General features: G+C 43.3%; 1 protein-coding gene across 2 annotated transcripts in view; it reads left to right on the plus strand.

Annotated features, from left to right (window-relative positions):
• PARN (poly(A)-specific ribonuclease) overlaps positions 1-23,133 on the plus strand; it is a 155,195-nt gene that overhangs the window by 95,953 nt on the left and 36,109 nt on the right. For both annotated transcript variants that reach the window (XM_035718207.2, XM_025416454.3), the window contains exon 22: positions 15,707-15,896. In XM_035718207.2, coding sequence (XP_035574100.2) covers positions 15,707-15,896 — 190 coding nt within the window. The remainder of the gene's footprint in view (positions 1-15,706; positions 15,897-23,133) is intronic.

Consider the following 23,133-nt stretch of genomic DNA (forward strand, 5'->3'; position numbering starts at 1 on the left):
GACCGGTCGCTAAGGGCGGAGTAGGAGCTAAACTTGGTTCTGCAAGCCAACTTTAGTTTTCATGCCTCTGCCTGCATTGTAACATTCTCTGTCTCCTCTGTTCTCTTTTGTGTATCATTTAAAAGTAGAAGCTGGACAGTTTGCCTCCTAAATCAAGTCCTGAGGGGAATTAGTTACTGAAAACATGTTCTTTTATTTTTTTTTTTTTGTTGTTTTTTAATAGTAGTCAACATTACTTCATTTGTGATTCAGGCCTGTGGACTGTTTGAGTATGCTGTAGAGCAGCAGTCTGGAGCCGTGCACCTCCTTGCTGTGGATTTGTTTTTGGCGAATCCATTTGTAGCCTTAGAAGCAAGCCTGGCTTGTTCTACTGTGGATGAAGGCCTCTGGCTGCTGCCCCAACCTGGCATGGGGCACTGTCTGTGAGCTTGCTGGGAAAATGTGCTTTGTGGAGCTTTACACCTGGGTCCCAAGGAAGTTACTATCACACAATTCTGTTTTTCTTCATTAAAATTCTAATGTAATTCTATGCAAAGCCAGGGTAAGTAAATTCAATCAGTACACAAACATACTTGAGTTTATATGCTTAAATTGAGACATCTTGTATTAGAGGCATTAGTTGTGGGACTTCAGAGTTATAAAGGGTATTGGGGCACCTGGGTGGGAGGTAAGTGTCCACCTTTGGCTCAGGTCATGATCTCAGGGTCCTAGGATTTTTTTTTTTTTTTTAAGATTTTATTTATTTATTCAGGAGAGACACAGGCAGAGAGAGAAGCAGGCTCCCTCAGGGAGCCCGATGTGAGACTTGATCCCTGAACTCCAGTATCCCGCCCTGAGCCAAAGGCAGAGCTCAGCCGCTGAGCCATCCAGGTGTCCCAGGGTCCTAGGATTGAGCCCCCCATGGAGCTCATGCTCAGCAGGGAATCTGCTGCTTTTTCTCCCTCTGCCCCTCCCCCTTGCTCGTGCCTGCCCTCTCAAAATCTTTAAAAAAAAAAAAAAAAAAGTGATATTTTTCTAAGGAAAATTAAACATAGGGTACTTTTTATTTTTTAAATATTTCATTTTTTTGTTTTAGAGAGAGAGCACATACACGAGCAGGGGGAGGAGTAGAACGGGAAGGATAGGGAGGGGTAAAGAATCTCCAGCCGACTCGGAGGAGCGCGGAGCCCGATGTGGGGCTCAATCTCAAAATCCTGAGATCACAACCTGAGCTGAAACCAAGAGTGGGGCTCTTTATGGACTAAGCCACCTAGGTGCCCTTAGGGTACTTTTTATTTTTTGAAAAATTTTATTTATTTATTTTTTAAGATTTTATTTATTCATTTATGAGAGACAGAGAGAGAGAGGCAGAGACACAGGCAAAAGGGAGACTGCAGGGAGCCTGATGCGGGACTCAGTCCCTGGACCCTGGGATCATGACCTGAGCCAAAGGTAGACACTCAACCATTGAGCCATCCAGGTGCCCACCTTAGGGTACTTTTTAAAATTCATGGATGCTATATACAAAGCATTCCATGTTATATACCAATATATGACTTTGAAAAGTTGTTTTTCATTTTCTTAATTTTGTTGAGTATTTTATATCGTAGGGTCATTGGGAATTTTAAAATAAAACGTTAAGAACATTCTAAAATACTGCAGTGAGGTCATGACACCTGCCATTTACTAATTTTCTCACATAAAAAGTTTTATGATTTATTAGGTAGTTACTTCATTAATTTTTTTTCTTTCTATTCACATAAATATTTTTAAATGTAAGACTTGACTCCCTTATCTAACCAGTTGGATTTGGGATTGGATGTACAGATAGGAAGATCCACATTCCTTTTTCCTCAGGATGTAGAAACAAAAAGAATATTTAGAACAACGTAGAGATATTAACAACTCGAGTCGGGAAAGCTTAGCAATGCCAGTATCACTTAAAAAAAAAAAAATCTTCCTTTTTCTCCTGCTAGCAGAAAATTTCACAGGTTTTTTTTTTTTTTTTTTTTTTTTTTTTTTTTTTTTTTTTTTTTTATTTCACAGGTTTTTAAAGTGTTCCAGAGCAGTGAAGAACTTGTTACTTCTCTGGATTTGGGGAGGTGCCACCTTCTAAAAGCACTTACCAGATTGGAAAACCTGCTCTGGCTCTCCGGCAGGCACAGTCTCTCCGCCCCCCTCTTCTCCCTGTCCTTCTGTCCCTCTGTCCTCCTTTCTCCTTTCTTTCCTTCTCCTGCTTGCTCTCCTGTGTATAGATGGATTTGCTTAACTCAAGAGGAATGTCACCGAGTCTGCTTCAGCACCTTTTGGCAGCTTAATGTGCCTTTGTTAGACCCGAACACTGCCTCTTCTGACCAGTAAACAAAGAGGGGGATAGTCCCCCTAAAATCGTGAGGTCTGTAGGGAAGTAGTCTGGTAGCACACAGGGAGAAAAATGATGCAGGCATAGAATGACTGTGTTAAGTGGGAGTTTAAAATGAAAAGATGCAGTTTCATGTTGCCCTTTCAAGATGTTTGGTAATCCATAGGGTTTTGGTGTGGAGCATACAGGTGGGACCTGCCAGTGATGTAAATTAGTCGTCGGGCACGTCTCAGCAGAGTAAAATTGATGTGAAAAATGAGTCTTAACTTTAGTTATTTACTTCTCCTTTGGAGTAGTGTATGATTCTTTTATGAAGTCAAACATTGCCATTTATAACAAATGCATTTCATCATCCCAAGGCAACCTCTACCTAAAGAGCAGATTTCATTCCTTTTGTTATGAACTGATTCTGTCTCCACAAAGGGTAATTGCAGAGCCAGGAGGTCTCCATGTTACTTGAGGTCATGTTGGCATTTTTTCCAAAGCTTTCTGGTGGTGACAAATCCCATGTGGGGTGTCCTGGGCACACTGAAGAGGCGAGTGGATTTCAGAATGTTCCGTATCTTTAGGTGTATGACAGGGGTGGAGAGTGGAGGAGATGAAAGGTAGAGCTTGGGAGAGGGTTCTGGGTCACAGGGTAGCATCATGGTGCCATCTTGAGAGTATGGAATGGGGCCACACTGGGCAGGCAATGGTTAAAGGGAACCATACACAGAGTTGTCAGGGTTTCTATGGAATTGCTGTGACTCCTTTACCCCTTACTGGATTGGGAGAGGCTGCTTTTGGTGGCTGACACCCTCCCTCCCAGGGGGAGATGACTCACCTTGCAGGTGAGATAGCTCCATCCTGCCTGGCTGATAAGGGCCTGTCATTCTTCTCTCTCCCCAGGTCCCCTCCTTCCCCCCTGGTTTCACTTGGTTAATGAATAAGCTGAGTCATGAGGTGTAAGTAAATTCCTTTATCAAATGAAAACCACATCAAAACATCCAGCAGAGACATTTAATGAAACTGTAAATATTGCAGCACAGCATTACCCATATCTGGTTGGCTTCTAAACAAACAGACTTTATAAGCTTTTCACTGTTGAAAGCTTTAAATCTGAAAATGTAGCCATTCAGTCAGGCTTTTTTGCAAACATGGCTATGGGAAGTAGAGAAAAGATGGGGTGCTTATGCTTTATCACAATAGCACTAATATTGTGGCAGATTTAATGCTTCATAAACAGCTCAACAAGCAGCCAGAAATATTGTCTTGGTTCATATGGTCTACATTTTTATTGGGCTCATATCGATATCTGGCTTCCAAAGTGTCGTTAGCGAGAACTAGTCCAGATTAAAGAACCCACTTCACTCTGTGGACCCGGCCTCTACCTCTAGCCAGCAGTTCAGTTACACGCAGCCTCTGGTTGGTGAATAGGTTGTGTCCCCAAAGTTCTTTTGTTGATTAACCTTTTAGAACACAAAGCGCATTGTCCCGCAGAAATGCCATTTTGAATGGTGGGTGTCAATGAGCCGTGGCGTGTTTCAGACTTCGGGTCAGGGCCCATTAGTGGGTCAGGAAATCAATGCTGGTTGACACCAGTATGAAAAAAGAAAGCAGAAAGAAACAGAACAGAAGACATCAGAGTGGGTTGCATGTAGTAAAGATGGGTATTGTTTGGTGGTGGTGGCTCTTGCAGCTTCAAACCTGTTGCACACTGTACGCTGCCATTGGAGCCCAAAAGGTCTCCCTCGGGAGTGTTGTGCCTGTAGTGGCTTCGATACGGCCTTTTCCACTGTCTAGCACTGTGACGTCAGGCAGGTGACTTGTCTCAGGCTCCGTTTTGTCATATTCATAATGGGCCTGTTTTGTGGAGGATTAGAGAGGAAAGAGCATGTGTGAGAGAACATGAATATGTTATTACAGAGTATAGGATAACATATTAGGGCGAGAGCTAATCTTGCACTTTGGTCAGGGTAACTGTGCTATAAACTGTGATTATCTTTTTACTTGTACTCATTTGTGAGAGTATATGGACAGACCTTAAAGATCCTGCTACATAATAGCGTAATTAAGGCCCAGACTGGTCTTCCCTAGAGTAGAATTTGTTCAGTATTCTTGACGTTTAGGACCTGCCGTTCCAGATCGGCTGTTTCGCAGAATCTAGGAGATCTTTGATTTTACTTTAAATTATTCCCATGTAGTTGAGACATCAATCTTGATCCTCTCCCTGGAAGTATGAAGAGCGGTATAAATGACTGAGGTCTTTCAGCTGTCTGTCAGGTTCATGGAGACTAGTGAGTGTGGGATTGCTTCCCAATTCCTATTTTTGGTTGTGCGTTTTTGTCTTAAGTAAAACAGGGAGCATTCTCTCTCTCTCTTTCTCCCCCCCCCCCCCCCCCATAACTCTTCTAAACTTTGTTGCAAATCTTTTTGCTCCTGTTTGGCTCCATCCTAAAATTCCTTCTTAACTTCTGCGTATCACACCACCATCTTTTAAAGAGCTTTGTCAGCCCTTGAGACCCTCTTTTTTTTGTTTGTTTGACTTAGGGTTAGAGCAGCTGCTTTGTCGATGGCCTTGAGGGGTAGGTTAAAATAGTCAGAAGCATGGCATCAAAGTCAGGGAGGCCTGTAAAAATAGGATTGCCTGCCCATTTCGTGGGGGTTGTTTTGGGGAGAAGCAGCACAGGCATGCCAGTAACACTTAGCACAGAAGGCTGCTCTGTCTGGCTGGGTTCTCATCAGTAGCTGGCTCTGTGGCCTGATCTCCCCACAGCACCGCCCCCCCGCCCTCCCAGCCTCCAACCCCAGGGCTCCTAGGAAGAGCCAGTCCCTCTGCCCAGGGAACAGCCCCCTTCCAGGGGCAGCTTCCTATCCCCAGATTCATAAAGCTCCGCGCCCGCACCTGTCTTCTCTCAGAAGTGTTCTGGGCCCCTCTCGTCTCTGGGGCCTTGTGCCTCCCCTTAGCCCTGTGCCCACACAGTGACTTCTTCCCAGCAGTGTGGAAACCTGCTCAGTCCCTCCCATCTTTTCAAAAAACTCCCAAGATCCCAGTTTGCTTTTGCTCCTGATAATGTCTTTCCGTCTGCGGAGTCAGATGCTCTGCCTGTGTCACCCGTGCCGTCCCTGTTCCCTGTCGCCTAGTGGTGGTCTCACACCACTGAACCATGCTTGCTAGGGGCCCTGTGACTTCTGTGCCATAAAGCCAGCCGACTCTCCCTTCCACCTCCCCGTCACTCAGTACATCGGCCTGTTCCTTCTCCTTGGGTCCCACAGTGCCGTACTTTCTAGGTTCTTCCCTCTCCTCCTCAGCCTACGGCTTCCCAGGCCTTGCCTACTCTCCCCCATGTGTATGGTGATTAAATGTTGGCATTCCTTGGCGTTCTACTAGGACTTCCCTTACTCTGGGTTGTCTCCATTCCTGTTCCTGTTCTTTCCCCTTCAGGGATAGAGGTCTTGTAGAAACACACGTCAGATTGTGTTCTCCCCCTGACTAAACACCCCGCGGTGGCTCCTACCACACACCGCACAGCCACAGGCCTTCAGTGCTGTGCCTTCCATTGTAGCTTCACTGCAGGCTCCTCCGCCATGTTGGCCTACTTCCTCAATAGGGCTGCGCTTCCTCAGAGATTGGCTACTTCATGTTCCTTCTGGTGGGAACACAGTCCCCACCCCCAGTACTCTCTCAGTCTTCAAGTCTCAGGAAAGACTCCACTGTCTTTTCTTCAGGGAACCCTCCCTGCATCCTGGGCTTGACCAGCACCACGTGGAGCCCCCAGAGTGCTTCTCCATTTCCAACCCTCGGCACACGTGCGACGCTCTGTGCACTGTCCCTCTCCCGGCAGACACAGTGCCTGTGTCTCTCACTTAGCCTCCCAGCCCCAATTGCCGAGGCTTAGAAGATGGTGTGTTTGTTCCTGAATGAATGGATAGATGAGTGAATGAACAGATGAGAATTTAATACATCAGTGTCAGTATTCATAAACCAACGGATGGACGAAGAAGCAACCAAGTGAGATCTAAGTACCTTTGTTTGTAAAGCAGTTAGCCTCGTTCTTATATATAGTAAGTACTCAGTAAATGGTAGCTTTATTTACTTCTCATCAACTTCTCAGCCAGGAACTATGAAAAGAAAAAGAACAAAAGCACCACCAGGCTGGTTAATGGAAGCAGTGTTCTAGTGATGTCATTCATTCTACGTTATGGCGGTTGGCCAAGGCCTTGGGGGGACTTAAAGAGCCTCATTAGCAGCCTCTCCCACCCTAGCCCCTTTTGCTAGTTCCTATTTGTCCTCCCCTCTCCTTCCTTCCCTCTTCCCCGTGTTAAAAGCATCATGTCTCAATCCTGGCCTACCTGGTGCTCGCTACCAGTCTCTTCCCTTCCTTTTTCTCCTCTAGACTGTGGGCCTCTTCAGGGCGGAGAATGTTCCATTTCTTCCACCATACCTCAGTGCCTGCACATAACCGAGCGCCAGTGTTTGTGGAACGAATGATTGAGATGAATGTCTGTAAAGCTGCCTGTGGTGTCGTCAGCAGAGTTAGTGAAAACAGTTTGACATGCTTTGGCCTCAGTACAGTTTTGAAAAATGATACTTAAAGACTCCTTGATTTTATACTTGTTGAGTACGGTTGATGTACTGGTTCCTGGATTTTCCATTTTCTCCCCACGCTTCTGCATGGGAAAGGTTATGCTAGATTGCATCCTCATTCTACATGACAGCAGGGCTCCACGAGCCCTCGCAGACTCAGGCTATGTGAGGCCCTGCTCCCTTTGGGCACACCAAGGCACAGTGAGTTCTAGCTCACCAATCCTGTGTCAACTGCAGAACGTCTTCTGTTGGCTGAGGCACAGTTCTTTTTGTCTTAACTGTGGGTTTTGTGATTTAACAGCAGTAGCTTAGTTAACTAGGCACTTGCTCTTTGCTGGGCCCTGTGCTAAAAGCTTGGCACACACACTGTCCACTCTTCCTAGCAGCCTTAGAAAGCAAATACATGAGCCCATTTTATGGATACAGAAACAGAGTCGGGGAGGCAGATGACTGGCCTCAGGCCAGTTAAGATTTGGGTAGGATTTGAACCCAGGCCTCTGTGGCCTTGGAATCTGTGATTTTCCCATGTGACTTTGCTGCCTCTTTCTTGGCATAGATTTTAAGTAAATGTCAACCTTTAGCCAGTTGGTAGAGAGTGTTTTCCTTGTCACATCCTCAGCCTTTGTTAGAGAACTGGGAGGTGGAATGAGGGTGGGAGCAGTGGGCAGAGCAAGTGCCTGTCTTTAATCGCGGAGGTGATGTGAAGGGAACACACAGTGATGGGTGTGACCTTCAGGTGGTGGGGCCAGTCGCATGTGCTTCCTCCTCTCAGCCTTGTCAGCACGCAGGGGTGCGGCCACCTGCCCTCCCAGTGATGCGGAGCTGATGAGGGGGCCTCGGGGATGCTCAGCATCTCTGACGCACGGCCGCTGGGCCAGCTTCCGTGGGATCGCCTCCCCTCTGCCTCTTCCTTCATTTTTTCTGACTGTCCCCTTCACAGGCCTGGAGCTTTTTCATTTTCATGCTTTCAGTCTCAATGCTTTTAAAAAATAATTACCCTCAGGGTACCTGGCTGGCTCAGTCAGTGAGCCTGTGACTCTTGCCCTCAGGGTTGTGGGTTCCATCCCCCATTGGGTGTAGAGCTTATTTAATTTTTACAAAATCTTTAAAAAATAATTACTGTCTGTTAGAGAAGTACCTGCTGCATAAAAGAGCAAGGGACCAGGGTCCTGAGTCCTCACCGGGTGCGAGGCAAGCCAGCCAACTTCCCGAGTCTCCGCTGTTGGTGGCTCTTGCTTTCCTTTCCCAGTGTCGCTGTGAGGCTCCGTCATGGTGACACCCGGTATTTGTCCCTGCCCCTAGGAGCCTGTCTTTAGCGCCAGAGCTCGCTCCTCACTTGCCATCCAGGGCCCTCATGCACCAGATCAGGCTTCAGCATAGACTTCTTAACTGAAGTTTTTGAATTTGCTCTGTTGGGTATGCACAGGCTGCCAACAGATAAAAAAAGCTGTACCTTATCCTCCCCTCTTTCCTGCCATAATCTTAGATGAACCTCCTACAAAAGAACTGTGGTGGATCCTGGCGCTACAGACATGGCCAGGGTGTGGGCCCAACCCTCAGAGAGCATGGGCCTGTTGGGTAAACGTGGGGAACGGGGGCATTGAGAAAGGACTGGCTCAGGAGGAGAAGGGGGGACGGCAGAGGGTAGAGCGGAGGGCGCTGCTGCTCAGCCTGGCTGGCTCGCTCTGACCTGTTTGGGGCAGCAGCCCTATTGCAGTGTGCGCCTGTTCGAGGCCCTGTTCTGTACACACCTTAGTCCCTGCTTCTTCTCTCCAATTGATTGAGGGGGCGTCCAGTCATGCACATGGGAAAATATTTCTAGTGACCATTAGGGCTGAGTGTGTTTTGTTTCTGTTTGAACTCCTTTCTTTAAAGATTTTAAAGCGCTTTCAGTAGAAGCTGAGATGAAAGCTGCCATTCTCTATCTGATAAAAGTGAAGAAGCGGTCAATCTGTTATCAACCCAACCTGATCAAAGTAATATGGAACATGAGAAAACTTGTATTCAGTATGTTCATATTTATTTTTTTTTAATTTTTATTTTATTTATGATAGTCACACAGAGAGAGAGAGGCAGAGACACAGGCAGAGGGAGAAGCAGGCTCCATGCAACGGGAGCCCGACATGGGATTCGATCCCGGGTCTCTAGGATGGCGCCCTGGGCCAAAGGCAGGCGCCAAACCGCTGCGCCACCCAGGGATCCCAGTATGTTCATATTTAGATAAATAGTCAAACACAAAACAGCACTTGGCCTCACCCTGTTGTAGCTTGAAAACCACAGCACCCCGGCCAGGGCCCTGGCAGCACCCCGGCCAGGGCCCTGGGCTATCTTCAGGAGTGTCCGAAGGAGGCAGGGCTGAGTGTGAAAGCACCTAGTGGAGACAGGGAGTAGGGCTGCTTTGGCAGAGCTGGGAGAGGCTGCTCTCCACACACAGCCCTTCTGCCAGTGGGTTAACATACCAGGTTGTCACACAGAGATTCCTTCTGCTGGGTACACAGAACCGTTGTGGATAGACAGACTGATTCTCTTGAAGGCAGGTGTATATGGCTGCGTTAACTCTGGATGACGCCATTCAAGACCCTTTCAGGGCACGTGGTGTCAAGGAGAGAGCATAGGCTTTGTTTTAGATCCTAGCCAAACCCTCGTCACCTTGACCTTGGGCTCGTCCCTTCTTCTCGGCCTGTCTTTGCTTATGCAGTCAGCATAACGCTTACAGGATTCCCCCTGCCTGGCAGAGTAAGTAGCCAGTAAGTGCTTCGCCTTCCTCTAGCGACTGATGTAGGCATCAGACATTGAGACTTAGTGTGGCTGCCAGTGGCCTTTGCAGATGCTGCGCGCAGGGCCGATGGTGCGCCACTGTCTCGGCAGCCACTGTTCCCCACTGATCTCAGCCAGCGATGGCCATATGGCAAGGACGTGCCTTGCTTTCTGAGGAAGGTCCAAGACGTGGCACTGCTTGCTCGTTGACACCCTATAGGGGCACTGCCATGTCACTGAGGATATTGAACTTGGAGAGATTCTTACTTTGTCTTTCACACACCTTCTGTCTTAGACCGTGTGTACTGGAAATGGCCCTTAGAACTTGGCCAGGATAAACAACAGAAAACCTAAAGAATTTGTTTGTTTAAGACACCATGAATATCTGTAAAACCATCACTCAACCAAAGAACTAAACTATTGCTAATAAATTACATCTATCTGTTGGTCCTCCTTATCCCATCCTCCTGATTCCCTGCCAGGGGCAACAGCTCTCCTGAAAGTTGTGATGATTATTTACTTGCTTTTTTATTCTCTCTCTCTCTCTCTTTCTCTCTCCCTCCCTCTCTCTCTCTCTCTCACACACACACACACACACACACACACACACCCCTCCCTGGATATATTGCTGGTGTGATTGTTTGATTTTTGTCTTAGAATGTAGTAAAATGAGTGTCAAACTACAAATAACCTTCTGGGACTGGGGTTTCTCATTCGCCATTACATTCCTAAGATCCCCTCATTTTATTATGTGTTGCTACAGTTCATTTATGTTTACTGTTAGACGATATTCCATTGTGGGAATATAGCACAGTTCTTCCATTCACCTGCTGGCGAAGACTGGGATTGATTGCTTCTTTCCTTTTCTCTCTCTGCTAGTATAAACAATGTGTTCTTTTTAAAAAACAGTTCTTGGATTTACCTCATAAATGCCCATGTACTAGTATATATCTAGGAGTGGAATTGCTGGATCATAAGATGTGTGAATGATCAACACTACATGAGAAAAACTATTGTTTTCTCCCGTGGTTGTACCAATGGAGATCCCCTTGCTCTGCATCTTCCCAGCCAATGCTGTTAGCGGTCTTTCAGATTTTTGCCAGCAAAACAGACACAAAATGATATTGTTCTCATAATTTGTCTTTGCCTGAGCTTGAGCATCTCTTTACGTAATTACTGGCATTATACGCCTCCTTTTCTATGAAATGACTGTGCCTGCTCTTCTGTCTTTGCCCATTCTTTTGTTGTGCATTTTCTTCCTGATTTGTAGGTGTTTTTATGTATTCTGTTGCTGGTGCTTCACCAGTTCCATGCATTACAAATATCTTCTTCCAGCTTGTGGATTGTCTTCACTCTCTGAAGTCTCTACTGACGGACAGAAATTTTAATGTAATGTAGTCATACTAATTGACCTTTTTTTATTGCTTAACACTTTTCATATCTTCATAAATTCTTTCCTACTTCAAGCTCAGAAAGATATTCACTTATATTTTCTTTTCAAGTTTTCAGAGTTTGCTTTTGACATTTCAGTTCTTCATCCATCTGGAGTTGATTTTTCAGCATGGTGTGACTAAGAGTCCAATTTCATTTTTTTCCTATGGATAAACAATTTTTCCAACTTTTCCTTTTCCACATTCTCTGTCATGCTGTCTCTGTCAAAAATCAAAGTTTCACAGATGCGAAAGTCTGTTTCTAGATTCTTCTACACCATTGGTCAGTTTGTTGATCTCTGTACCATTACTACACCATCTTAATTATTCTGGCTTTCCAATAAGCTTTTATAGCTAACAAGGCATGTCACCTTCATTATTCTTCTTCAGAAATGTCTGGGCAGTTGTTGGACCATTTGTTCTTCTGTTTAACTTTTGGAGTTAACCTTTCCCCAGTTCCACAGAATAAATCAGGGTATCATTTCCATACAGCAGAGATACCCTCTTTGTTGTACAGCTGTTTCAGCAAATGTGTACAGTCATGTAACCACCACCACAGTGATGATACAGGATGGCTCCATCACCCCCATAATTCCTCATCCCCTTTGTGGTTGACCTCTTCCCCCAGTCCCTGACTAACCCTGCTCTGTTTTCTGTTGAGATTTTTTTTTAATTCCTTTTTAAATTTTTTCAATGTGTCATTAAAATGTAGAATTTGTTTTTACTGGAATTGCATTAAATGTATAGATCAGTTTAGGAAGGCATCTGTATCTTAAGTCATCTTGTCCATAATCATCATCTATCAAGTTAGTTGGAGAGACTTTGCCTGACAATAATGGAAACTTTTTAAGTTTTAGGGGAAAAAAAAATCTATACATTTTAAGTAATTCTTTAAAACTCCTAGTAAAGGACACATTTTAGAAGCCAAGTTCCAGTCTCAGTAAACACACAAATACATACAAAAATGTGGCAGAGGGCAACCCTGGTGGCTCAGCGGTTTAGTGCTGCCTTCAGCCCAGGACGTGATCCTGGAGACCTGGGATCGAGTGCCACGTTGGGCTCCCTGCATGGAGCCTGCTCCTCCCTCTGCCTGTGTCTCTGCCTCTCTCTGTTTCTCATGAATAAATAAATAAAATCTTTAAAAAAAAATGTGGCAGACATGTGGCAGTAATATATATATACATATACATATGTATATATCGTAACCAAGACGCAATGTGTTGTGTCTTAGTTCCAAACTGGCTTTGTGGCCTACCTACAAGACTTCCAGCAAGCAGCCTAACTTTTCTGATCTCAGTAGCTGTATCTGTTTGGTGACTAGGGCATCCCTTCCTCACAGGGCCCTTGTGAAGATTAAATGCTGTTACGGGTGCAGGGTGTCAGGAGATGAGCAAATCTGGTGTAGGGACCCTGTGAGTGGGTGAGCCTATGTAAGGGGAGCTGCCCTCACTCACCTACTACCAGGAAGCAGGGAGGGCTGTCGGCATGTGCTCTTCCCTAGAGGCTCTAACCAAGTGGCACGATCGAAAGATGGCCTTGAATCATTTCCCTGACAAATTTGGAAAAGGCTAGTGTTACCAAGCAGCCTGCTACATGCTGCCTCTGACAGGCGAGCTGGAATCACTGGAGGACACAGCTGACAGCCAATTCATTTTGCTGATTCATCCATTCGAGGAGGGATGGCTTGGAGCCAGAGCTTGGCTTCTAGATTAAAGGCTGAGAGCTCCAGAGCTGCTGGGACGTGAAGGAATGCTGGTAAATGACTGCCATGTGAAGGCCAGCGGTGAAAAGTGGGTTGTTATTTGTTTCCCCTTTTAAGTGATCCTAATTCCACATGTGCTCGGATGAATTCCCCACCGTGGTTAGGGAGTTGTTTGTAACGTTTGTCCATGGGGCTGTGAGCTCAATTATTGGAAACAACCGGATACTGTTAAATAGATCATCTTGGCTCCTTTATGACCCTATCATCACCTTTGCTTTCATGGGGAATATTGACTCAAGCCTCCTCTTTTACTTGGGAGTCCAAGTGAAACTCGAGAGTGGGATTATTGCAGATGCCATCCCTTTGGGGCCTGCTTGCAGAATAAACCTGCTGGAATAAGGAATGGGACTTAACAAGGAAAATCCAGGAGATGCATATATGCCAACAATCAGGACCAAATAATGATGGTAGAGTCTGTGGGTTCTCATTATGGATCTCACTAATAGCCTAACCCGTATTAGTAAGATAGGCTTAGGCTTACAGAGAGATCACCCTGACATGCATTTTGCATGTGACAGGATAAGCTTAAGGGAGTGGAAATTTTGTTTTGACTTACCAAATATCTAACAAGTTCCTGGGACAGTGAACATTTGCCAGGTGGAAGCATGGATGGTTGGTTTGTTGGATATTTAAATGGCCCGGTAGTTAAATGAACAGAAAAAGTCAGAAATGTGGACCATTAAAAGCAGGAAAAATAGCTGCCCCAAGGAATAAGACTTTGAAGAAAGGATCCTATTTCCGTGGTTCTGTGCTAGGAGTGACTTTGGTCAGTCACACATCTCCAGGACCGGATGCTTTTTCTGTTTATCTCCTTGGGAATGAGTCAGAGTACGCTGCTTTGAGCTCACATTTCAGTAACTCATTCTCCTTCTTTAGGAGACTTTGTTTAATAATAGGGAACTTCTGTAATATCCTGGGGTTCTCCTTCCTTTTTTTTTCTCTTTAACTTTAGAGCGGACATTTGAAAAGTTCTATAAATATCATAGTAAAAATTTGTAGTTTTTAAAGAGTAGTGTTTTTTTCCTGTTTTGTGGTGGTGGCTGTTATGTCTTGCTCCTTAGATGCTAAACATTTAGGTTTAGAGCATGACATTCTGTCAATCACAGTTGTGCTTAGAAGTTTCAGTCAAATCCAGTCCACTTGGAGTGAAGATGAAAAGTGTCAGGTGTCGGATATGTGCAGCATCTGCCTCTCATACAATTGTCTTTCCTTCTGTTTCAAGGTCTTTAATGTACTAGAGTCCCTCGTCTGGTTCTCACGTGCTGAAGGACCGCATACCCGTCACCACTCTCTTCTGCCATGTGTTCGTTCACACAGTATTTAGTGAGAATGACTCTGTACCAAGAACTTTGCTAGGAAGGCACCTGGGTGGCTTATTCAGTTAAGGGTCTGCCTTGGGCTCAGGTCATGATCCCAGGGTCCTGGGATTGGGTCCTGCATCTCCCTCTCCCTCTCCTCCCTGTTTGTAACCTCTCTCTCTCTCTCTCTCTCAAATAAATAAAATCTTTAAAAAAGTGGCGGGGGGGGGGGCAGCCCGGGTGGCTCAGTGGTTTGGCACCCGCCTTCAGCCCACGGTGTGATCTTGGAGACCTGGGATCGGGTCCCGTATTGGGCTCCCTGCATGGAGCCTGCTTCTCCCTCTGCCTGCCTCTCTCTCTCTCTCTCTCTCTCTCTCTCTGTATCTCATGAATAAATAAATAAAATCTTTAAAAAATCTTATAAAAAAAAGAACTTTGCTAGGAGTGGATACATAGACTTGTTTCAGACATCATGGTGCTTTTGCAGCTGCCCAGGTATCAAGTCTGCTCCTAACAGTCCTGACCGGCGTGGCCAGGCTCTCACTGTCTCACCGCCAGTTTGGGTAGTAACCATTGGTAGTGCCGGCGGGCTAGGAGAGTGTATGCTCAGACCGCAGGAGCCAGAACCAGCACGTGGCTGCCCATCTGCCACCAGGTCTTGCATGAGCCCTCGCTCCCACGCTCCCAGCACGTTCTGTCCACCAGCCTCAGAGGAGCAGGCAGCAAAGACTATAAGGAAACTGACCTGGCCTTAGTGAAATGTTAACACCAGGGAGGGAATAAGCTCCAGCTTTCAAGTGCTTCTGCCAGCCAGAGGCACATTACAGAGAATTAGCAGTCTTTAAAAGCGGAAGGAGAAGAGGCATGTCTCAAGTATTGTGGAGTTATCTTGAATTTGCAGGGTTCAAAGCGAGGTGCAGAGTGACAAGAAAGGCCCTGTCCTTAGGGTTGGCGCAGCCTGGTTTGCATCCCAGCACTGCCACTGATCCACGGTGCGGCCCATGGCACGTGCCTCCGCTTTTCTCCTGAGTAGAGGCAGTTCCTCCTCTGCAGGTGGAGGAGCTGTGAGATGAGATGTCACATATGCGAAAGCCCAGGGCACATATGGTAGACCCTCAGTATGTGACACGGTGGTCAGCTCAGCTGTCAGTATTGCTTTGGTTTTCATTTATAACAGGGTTCACAGTTTTCCCTTGTGGTTTTTTTTTTTTTTTCCCCATCTTCTTACACTGAAAATGAGTAATTTTCAAGCAGTAATGTTTCCTGCAAATACATTTCACTTACCACCATTATGGTTCTTTATAGTTTACAGAGCGCTCTCAGGCCATTGGGAAGACTAGGGCACAGTGAGTCTTTTCTCCAGATGAAAACACTGAGCTTTGGAGAGCCAATGGGACGTTCCCAAGGCTGCCTGGCTTCTCAATGGCAGAGCTGGGGGTTAGAACTCAAGACTCAAATTTCTGGTTTCTTTGACTATCTCAGGCCACCTTTCAAAGTGACATTTTGGATGAGGCCAGACTTTTTTATACGGGTTTTTTCTTTTTCTTTTAGCTGTCAATACCAGCAAATATGCAGAAAGCTATCGGATCCAGACCTATGCCCAATATGTGGGGAAAAAACGTGAGGAGAAGCAGATCAAGAGAAAGTGGACAGAAGATACTTGGCAGGAGGTTGAGAGAAAACGGTTAAACACTCAGTGCATATCCTATGCTCTGCAGAATCACTACTACCACACCAACAGGTAAGAGTTCTCGGCTGTTGATTTAAGAGGGCAGAGTTGTTCTAGCAGTAGCTTTTCTTTCTGGTTTTCACAGGATTGTAAGTCATAAATCTGACTTTCGAGAAAGTCTTTTTTTCCCCTAACTTTCCACATAACGTCAGAAGTTACTGCTCCCCTAATTCCTTCTGTGCCATGTAGGCCTGCAGCTCTTACAGTTAACAATCTCACAGAACTCCGTTGAGGCAGGCAGGATCCATGTCATTCCCATTTCAGGGGTGTGGAAGCAGAGGCACTGTGACCCACCCACCAGTTCAGGGAGGGAGCCAGGATCAGAGCTGAACTTGTCTGGGTCTGATTCACCCTCCCTCTCCTCCTCCCCAGTCCACTGTGATGCTCCTGCCTGGCCTTCTGACCTCGTTTCAGATCCCATGGAGACACTGAACCACATGCCTGCTACAGAAAGAAAACTTGATGTACTTTGCCCTCATTACCCATAATTCTTCAGAAGATATGTAGTGGTCACATATATCTTTGTGAGGCAAAAAGTGGGTATAGAAAATGGAAAAGTTCATTACAGAAAATGATAAAGATGAGAAAAGTGTGAGCTAACAGAAGAAAATATTAGCCATAGTCCCATCACTCGGAAGCAATCTGGGTGCTAATATTTTGGATTGCCCTCTATGCTTTTTAAAAAAATATTTATTTATTTAAAGATTTTATTTATTTACTTGACAGAGAGAGAGAGAGAACACAAGCAGGCAGAGTGGCAGGCAGAGGAAGAAGCAGACTCCCCGCTGAGCAGGAGCCCAGTGCAGGGCTTGATCCCAGGACTCTGAGATCGTGACCTGAGCTGAAGGCAAACACTTAACTGCCACTCTCTATGCTTTTTAAATGGCTTTTTAGAGATTTTTTAAAAATTGAGACATAGGGGTGCCTATGTTGCTCAGTCACGTAAGCTTCTGACTCTGGATCTCAGCTAGGGGCTTAATCTCAACGTCATGGGTTCGGGCCTCATGTTGGGCTCTGTGCTAGGTGTGAAGCCTTCTTAAAAAACAATTGAGACATAATTAATATATGATAAAATGAACAGATCTAAAACTTTAGTTCAGAGTCTTAAGAGTTATATACAGCAATGTTTCCACAACCTAAAGCAAGGCATAGAACATTTCCGTCTCCTCATAAAATCTCCCCGAGTCCCTTTACAAGCAACCCCAAGCCCCACTGCCCTAAGTGTCCATATCTTGTATCTGTGAGTAGGCATTAATTTTGATTATTTTTAGAATTTATAAAAAATGGAATCATATGGAATCATATTGTATTATGTTTGACTTCTTTCACTTAACATTAACTTTTTAAAAGATTTTATTTACTTTAGAAAGAGTGTGTGAGTTGGGGGAGGAACAGAGGGAGAGAGAGAGAAAGGGAAAGAATCTTAAGCAGACTCCATGCTTAGCATGGAGCTGGACATGGGGCTCAGTCTCACAACCCTGAGATCATGACCTGAGCTGAAACCAAGAGTTGGACGCTCAGTCAACTGAGCCCTACCCAAGCACCCCTCACTTAACATGTTTTGGAAATTGACCCTGGATATTGTGGTATCAAGAGTTTATTATTTCATAGTTCAGTAGTACTCCACTGTATGAATATACAGCATTTACCTCCTCTCCTGTTGGTGGATATTTGGTTTATTTCTGGTTTGAGACTATTATAAATAAGGTGGCTATGAATGTTTCTATAAAAAGTTTTTTGTGGCCATAGGTTTTCATTTCTCTTGAGTCAGTACCTAAGAGTAACATTGTTGGTTCTCAGGATAAGCGTGTGTGTGCTAACCTTTATAAGAACAACCAAATAGTTCTCCAAACTAGGTGTACCATTTTATATCCCTCTAGTATTGTGAGTGTTCTGGTCTCTCTACCTCCTTGCCAACATACAGTGCTATTGTCAGCCTTGTATTTCAGTCATTCTAGAGGGTACTACGTTGGATATTACATTGTGATCTTAATTTGCATTTCTCTGGTGACTAATGATGTTGACCACCTTTTGATGTGCTGGTTGGCCATTCAGGTATCTTCATTTTGAGGTGGTTATGTAAGTCTCTTGCCCATTTTCTAGTTGTGTTTTTGTCTTTTTTTACTGTTGATCGGTGGGAGTTCTTTTATGTATTCTGGAGATACATCCTTTGTTAGATAGATGAGTGTGCTGCAAATGTGTTTTTTGAGTCTGGGGTTGCATATTCATCTTGTTAGTGATTTTGATGAGCAGATATTTTTAATTTTGATGAAGTCATGTTTATGATTTTTTTCTTTTATGATTAAATCTTTGCCTGTCCTAAGGTTTCACCAGTTTTCTTCCAGAAGGTTTATGGTTTTAGTTTTTCCATTTAAATCATGACCCATTTCAAATGAATTTTGTATGTGGAATGAGATAAGAGTCACGATTTAGTTTTTTTTCATATGGATATCCACTTGTTCTAGCAACGTTTGTGAAAAAGACTTCTCATTCCTTATTGGATTGACTTGGCATTTCTGTCAAAAATAAATTGACCATGTATGTCTAGGTCTATTTCTAGAATGTTCTGTTCCAATCATTTTTATGCCTGTTCTTGTGCCAATATCACACTTTCTTATTTCTGTGGCTTTATAGTAAGTCTTAAAATCAGGTAGCATAAACCCTCCAACATTATTATTCTTTGTCAGATTGTTTTGGCTATTCTAGATCCTATGTATTCCACATAAATTTTACAGTCCTCTGACCTCTTTCTTCATTCAGACTGTGTTGTAGTTTTTTCTGTAGAAGTCTTACAGGTCTAATAATTTTCTTCCTAAATATTTTATATTATTGGTGCTATTATAAAAGGAATTGTTTCCTATATTTCATTTTTGAATTGTTTGCTGCTTCTGTATAGTCATATTAATTGTTGTATATCAACTCTGTATTCTACAACCTTTTAAAATTCACTTATAGTTTTTTCTTTTAATATTCCACAGGGTTTTTTATGCACACAATCCATTGGCATACTATTCACAACAGTTTTATTTCTTTTCTAGTGTTTATGTCTTTACTTTTTCTTGCCTAATTGCACTGACTAGCACCTCTGGTGTATTGTCAAATAGAAGTGGGAAGGATGGATATCCTTGTCTTGTTTCCAGTATTAGAGGAAGTCCAGTGTTTCCCCAGGAAGCCTGGCTTTTAGATTGGCCAGTTAGTCCTCTTTTGGGTTTAGGAAGTTGCCTTCCATTTCCAGTTTGCTGTAAGTTTGAATAGATGTTAAATATTTTCAGATGCCTTTCTGTATCTTTTTAAGTTGTCATATGATTTTGTCCTTTATTTTGTTAATATTTTGAATGACAACAGTTGGTTTCGAATGTGTAATTGGATATGCATTCCTGAGAGAAATCCTACTTGGTCCTGATGTATTATCCTTCTTATGTGCTACTGGACTTGATGTGTTAATGTTTCATTAAGTATTTTGGTATCTTCGGACGCCTGAATGGCTTAGCGGTTGAGTGCCTGCCTTTGGCTCAGGGCATGATCCCAGTTCAGGGATTGAGTCCCACATCAGGATCCCTGTGAGAAGCCTGCTTCTCCATCTGCCTATGTCTCTGCCTCTCTCTGTGTCTCTCATGAATAAATAAAATCTTTTTTTTAAAAAAGTATTTCTATATCTTCATGAAAAATACTAGATTGGAATTTTTTCTTTTTTTAAATCTTTATCAGGTTTTGGTTATAAGGATTGTGCTGACCTTATAAAAATAGTTAAGAAGTTCCTCTTTTGTTATTTTCCAACAGTATGTATAGGGTGTGTGTGTGTTTTTTAAGTTTTTGGTAGAGTTTACCAACGAAGACATTTGGGCCTAAAGTTTTTTTATTTTTGTGGAATGGTTTTGATTATGGATTCAATTTCTGTAACAGATACAGGATTGTGTAGATTTTTCTGTTTCTTCTTGGATCGCTTCTGGTAATTTGTCTTTTTCAAGGAATACTTCATTTAAAAGAACCAACTTTTTGATTTTTTTTCTTTTTATTGATTTTTTTTCTCTCTTTTTTCCATTTATTTATTTCCTTGTTCGTATTATTTCCTGTTTTGTATTTTAATGTTATTTTTTATCTAGCTTCTTAACGTGAGAACTTAACTTACTGATTTTATGTATTTTCTAATAAAACTAAATTTTTGTTTAGACTGCTTAGCCACATCCCTCATACTTTGATAGGTTGTCTTTTTACTATTGTTCATGACAAGGTATATTCTCATTTCTCCTGTGCTTTCTTCTTTAACTCATGAATTATTTAGAACTTCTTTGATAATTATTGACACTGATTTTATGGCCCAGCATATAGTCTGTCTTGCTAAATGTTCCATGTGTCTTTGAATGGGTGTAAAATTTCATTATTGTCATCTCAGATTACATTGGTTCCTGGGGCTCAAATCTATATCCTTAGTGATTTCAGGAGGAGAGAGGGGTCTACTTATTCTTTCACCTACTGAGAGAGGTGTTGAAATTTCCAACTGTGGTTGTAAATCCAGTTTTCCATTTAATTATATCAATTTTTGTTTCTTCTATTTTGCATCTCTTTTGATAGATATGTGCTTATTAATGATTGCTCTGTCTTCTTAATGAATTGCCCTTTTCATCAGTATGGAATGTTCCTCTTGATATCCAGTAATGATCTTTTTTGATGTTTATTTTTCTGATATTAATATTGGCACTCCTGTTTCTTATCTTTGGTGTTTGCATGGTGTATTTTTATTCAGTCTCTTACTGGTAATTTGCCTTTATAAAGTGTGTTTCTTATAAACAGCATATAGTTGAATCTTGCTATTTTATTCATTCAGACAACCCCTTTCTTTTACAATTAATCTAAAGAATGCTATAGATAGGTCTGTGTCCCATCTTGGTATTTGTTTTCTATTCTGCTTGGTTTTTGTCCCTCTTTTCTTCTTTTCTGTTGCTTTTTGAATGAATCGTGTAGTATTTAGTCTTTGCTGATATTTTAGCATCTTGTTTATCTTCTCTGTTGACTTTTTTGCTTATACCTCTTTGTGTGTGAATGTATGTATATGTATGTATGTATTTATTGGTCATTGATCTGGAGTTGTGGTTGACAAACTAGAGCCCATAGGCCAAATCTGGTCCACATGTTTTTATAAAGTTTTTTTGGAACACAGCCATGCTTGTTACTTTACATATTGCCTCTGGCTGCTTTGCCTTAGGTGGGAAATTTGGGTAGTTTGACGAGACCATATGACCCACAAAACTCAATTTGTGTACTATCTGGACTTCAACAGAACAGCTTACTGACCCCTGCTGTAGAGCTACTCTCTCCAGTACGGTGGCCCCCAGCCACATGTGGCTGTTGGGTACCTCAAATGTGGCTAGTCCAAACTGAGATGTAGTTGTAAATATAAAATACATGTCAGATTTTGGAGAATTGGTGACATGTTAAAATGATAATATTTTGGATTGGGGGCTAAATATTATTAAAATTAACTTCACTGGTTTCTTTTCACTTTTCTTTTTAAATGGTGGCTCCTAGAAAATTTTAAATTCCATTTCTGGCTCATGTATTTCTGTTGGCCAAGCACTGCTCTAGAAATTATAATATTCTTCTTTCATGTATTGTGGTATATCTTCAGGTGAAAATCAAGAACAACATAGGACTCTTACAGTAGTCTGTTTCCATTTACCTCCCTCCCATCCTTTGTGATCTCTTGTCTCCTATTTTACTTCTACATAGGCCATAAACATGATATGTTGTTGCTTTTGTTCCTTTCCTTTTCTTTTTTTAAACAGTTATTACTTGGGAAGAGAATAAGGGGCTGAAGTATGGGGAAAATGACATAAGTATAAACACAGAAATGCAGGCCTTCCTCATTAAGGGCACAGTGCAGATGGGGGGGGGGGGTATGGTCGAGGGGAAAGCCAAGGCTCTGAACCTCACTTCTCTAAGCTTTAACGATTGGTCTCTAAGACCCTGGGAGCGCTGTCACAGCAGCCCAGCTTCTCCCCTGGGCAGGCAGGCAGGCAGTGAGCTGTGCTGACAGAATATGGACATCCATCCCTGGTCCCTTTGGCTGTTTGCATCAGTATCATGGCACATGCTGCTTTTTTTTCCTGTGATGGATTCGGTGTCCAGAATATTCAAGAAGCCTCGAGACGATATGTGATCAGAACTAGGGCTTAGATTCTGGGAAACTGGACCGGAAATAAATTTGCTTGAGAAGGAGATTTGTTTTGGTGGCCTGAAATCTGAATAAATACAGGTTGGCATGGTGTTTGAAGAATGCTTCTTTACAGTGGATGCTAAAATGTTTAAAATCTCCCTTTTAGTAGGGATTGAGTCCCCCTAAGTAAGCACTGATGTTTGAAACCTTCCTGGAAGACAGGTGCTATCACCATTTGGTTAAGAATGTTCTCATTTGGTTAAGAATGTTCTCTAAAGAAAAATGGTTTTCCAAAGCCACTTTGCCCTCAAAGCCATTTCTCTCTTAAGAGATTTTGGTCAGTTGTGTCTATGGATTATTTACAATTCGTGTTTTTTCAACTGTTGGGAAAAACTCTTTGGCTAGCATCTTCTTTTTTGTCTTTTCTGTCTGTGAGACTCCATTTCAGCCTTCCTTGACAACATAGTAGCTCCTGGAAATTCCTGTATATGTCGAAAATGCTAAAGTATATATCAAAGTTATGGTTTTCAGATTCCACATAATTGTCATAGAAAGTTAATGCTTTCTCAAAGTGACCAATGAGCATATTACATTAGGAAAAGGGGGAGATGCCTCTTTAGAGACGAGTAAGAATTCTGATGAACCTGGTTGGATTCTAGGACCCATTGCTTTGTCAGGCTGCCCACACATTTACTTATAAATGGGGGGGAAAGTGTTTTCTTTGCTCCTGCTGAAAAATGCCCTGAATACCGAAGAAGCCATACCGAGATGAGGGGACTGACACCACCACCACCACACCCCCGCACCCCTGGCAGCTAGCAGACAAGGGTTCTAGCTCAGACTCTGCTGGTACCTTGGAAACAACTTCATTCACTCTTCCTTCAGCAAATACCCATCCAGAGCCCGCTATCTTTTGTTTGCTCATCTTAAATGAGGCATTTTGTTGAGAAAAAAATGTGCCAGTTCCATCTGGCTCTTAAGTTCCAGAGGTCTTTACACCAGACGTAGGCAGGGCAAAGCACGAGGAGGAAACCAATAACAATCTCTAGAGACCTCTTGCTTCTCTCCTCAGATAACAAGTAGTTTCTTCTCAAC

This window comes from Canis lupus, chromosome 6, assembly GCF_003254725.2.
Source record: "Canis lupus dingo isolate Sandy chromosome 6, ASM325472v2, whole genome shotgun sequence".
NCBI lineage: Eukaryota > Metazoa > Chordata > Mammalia > Carnivora > Canidae > Canis > Canis lupus.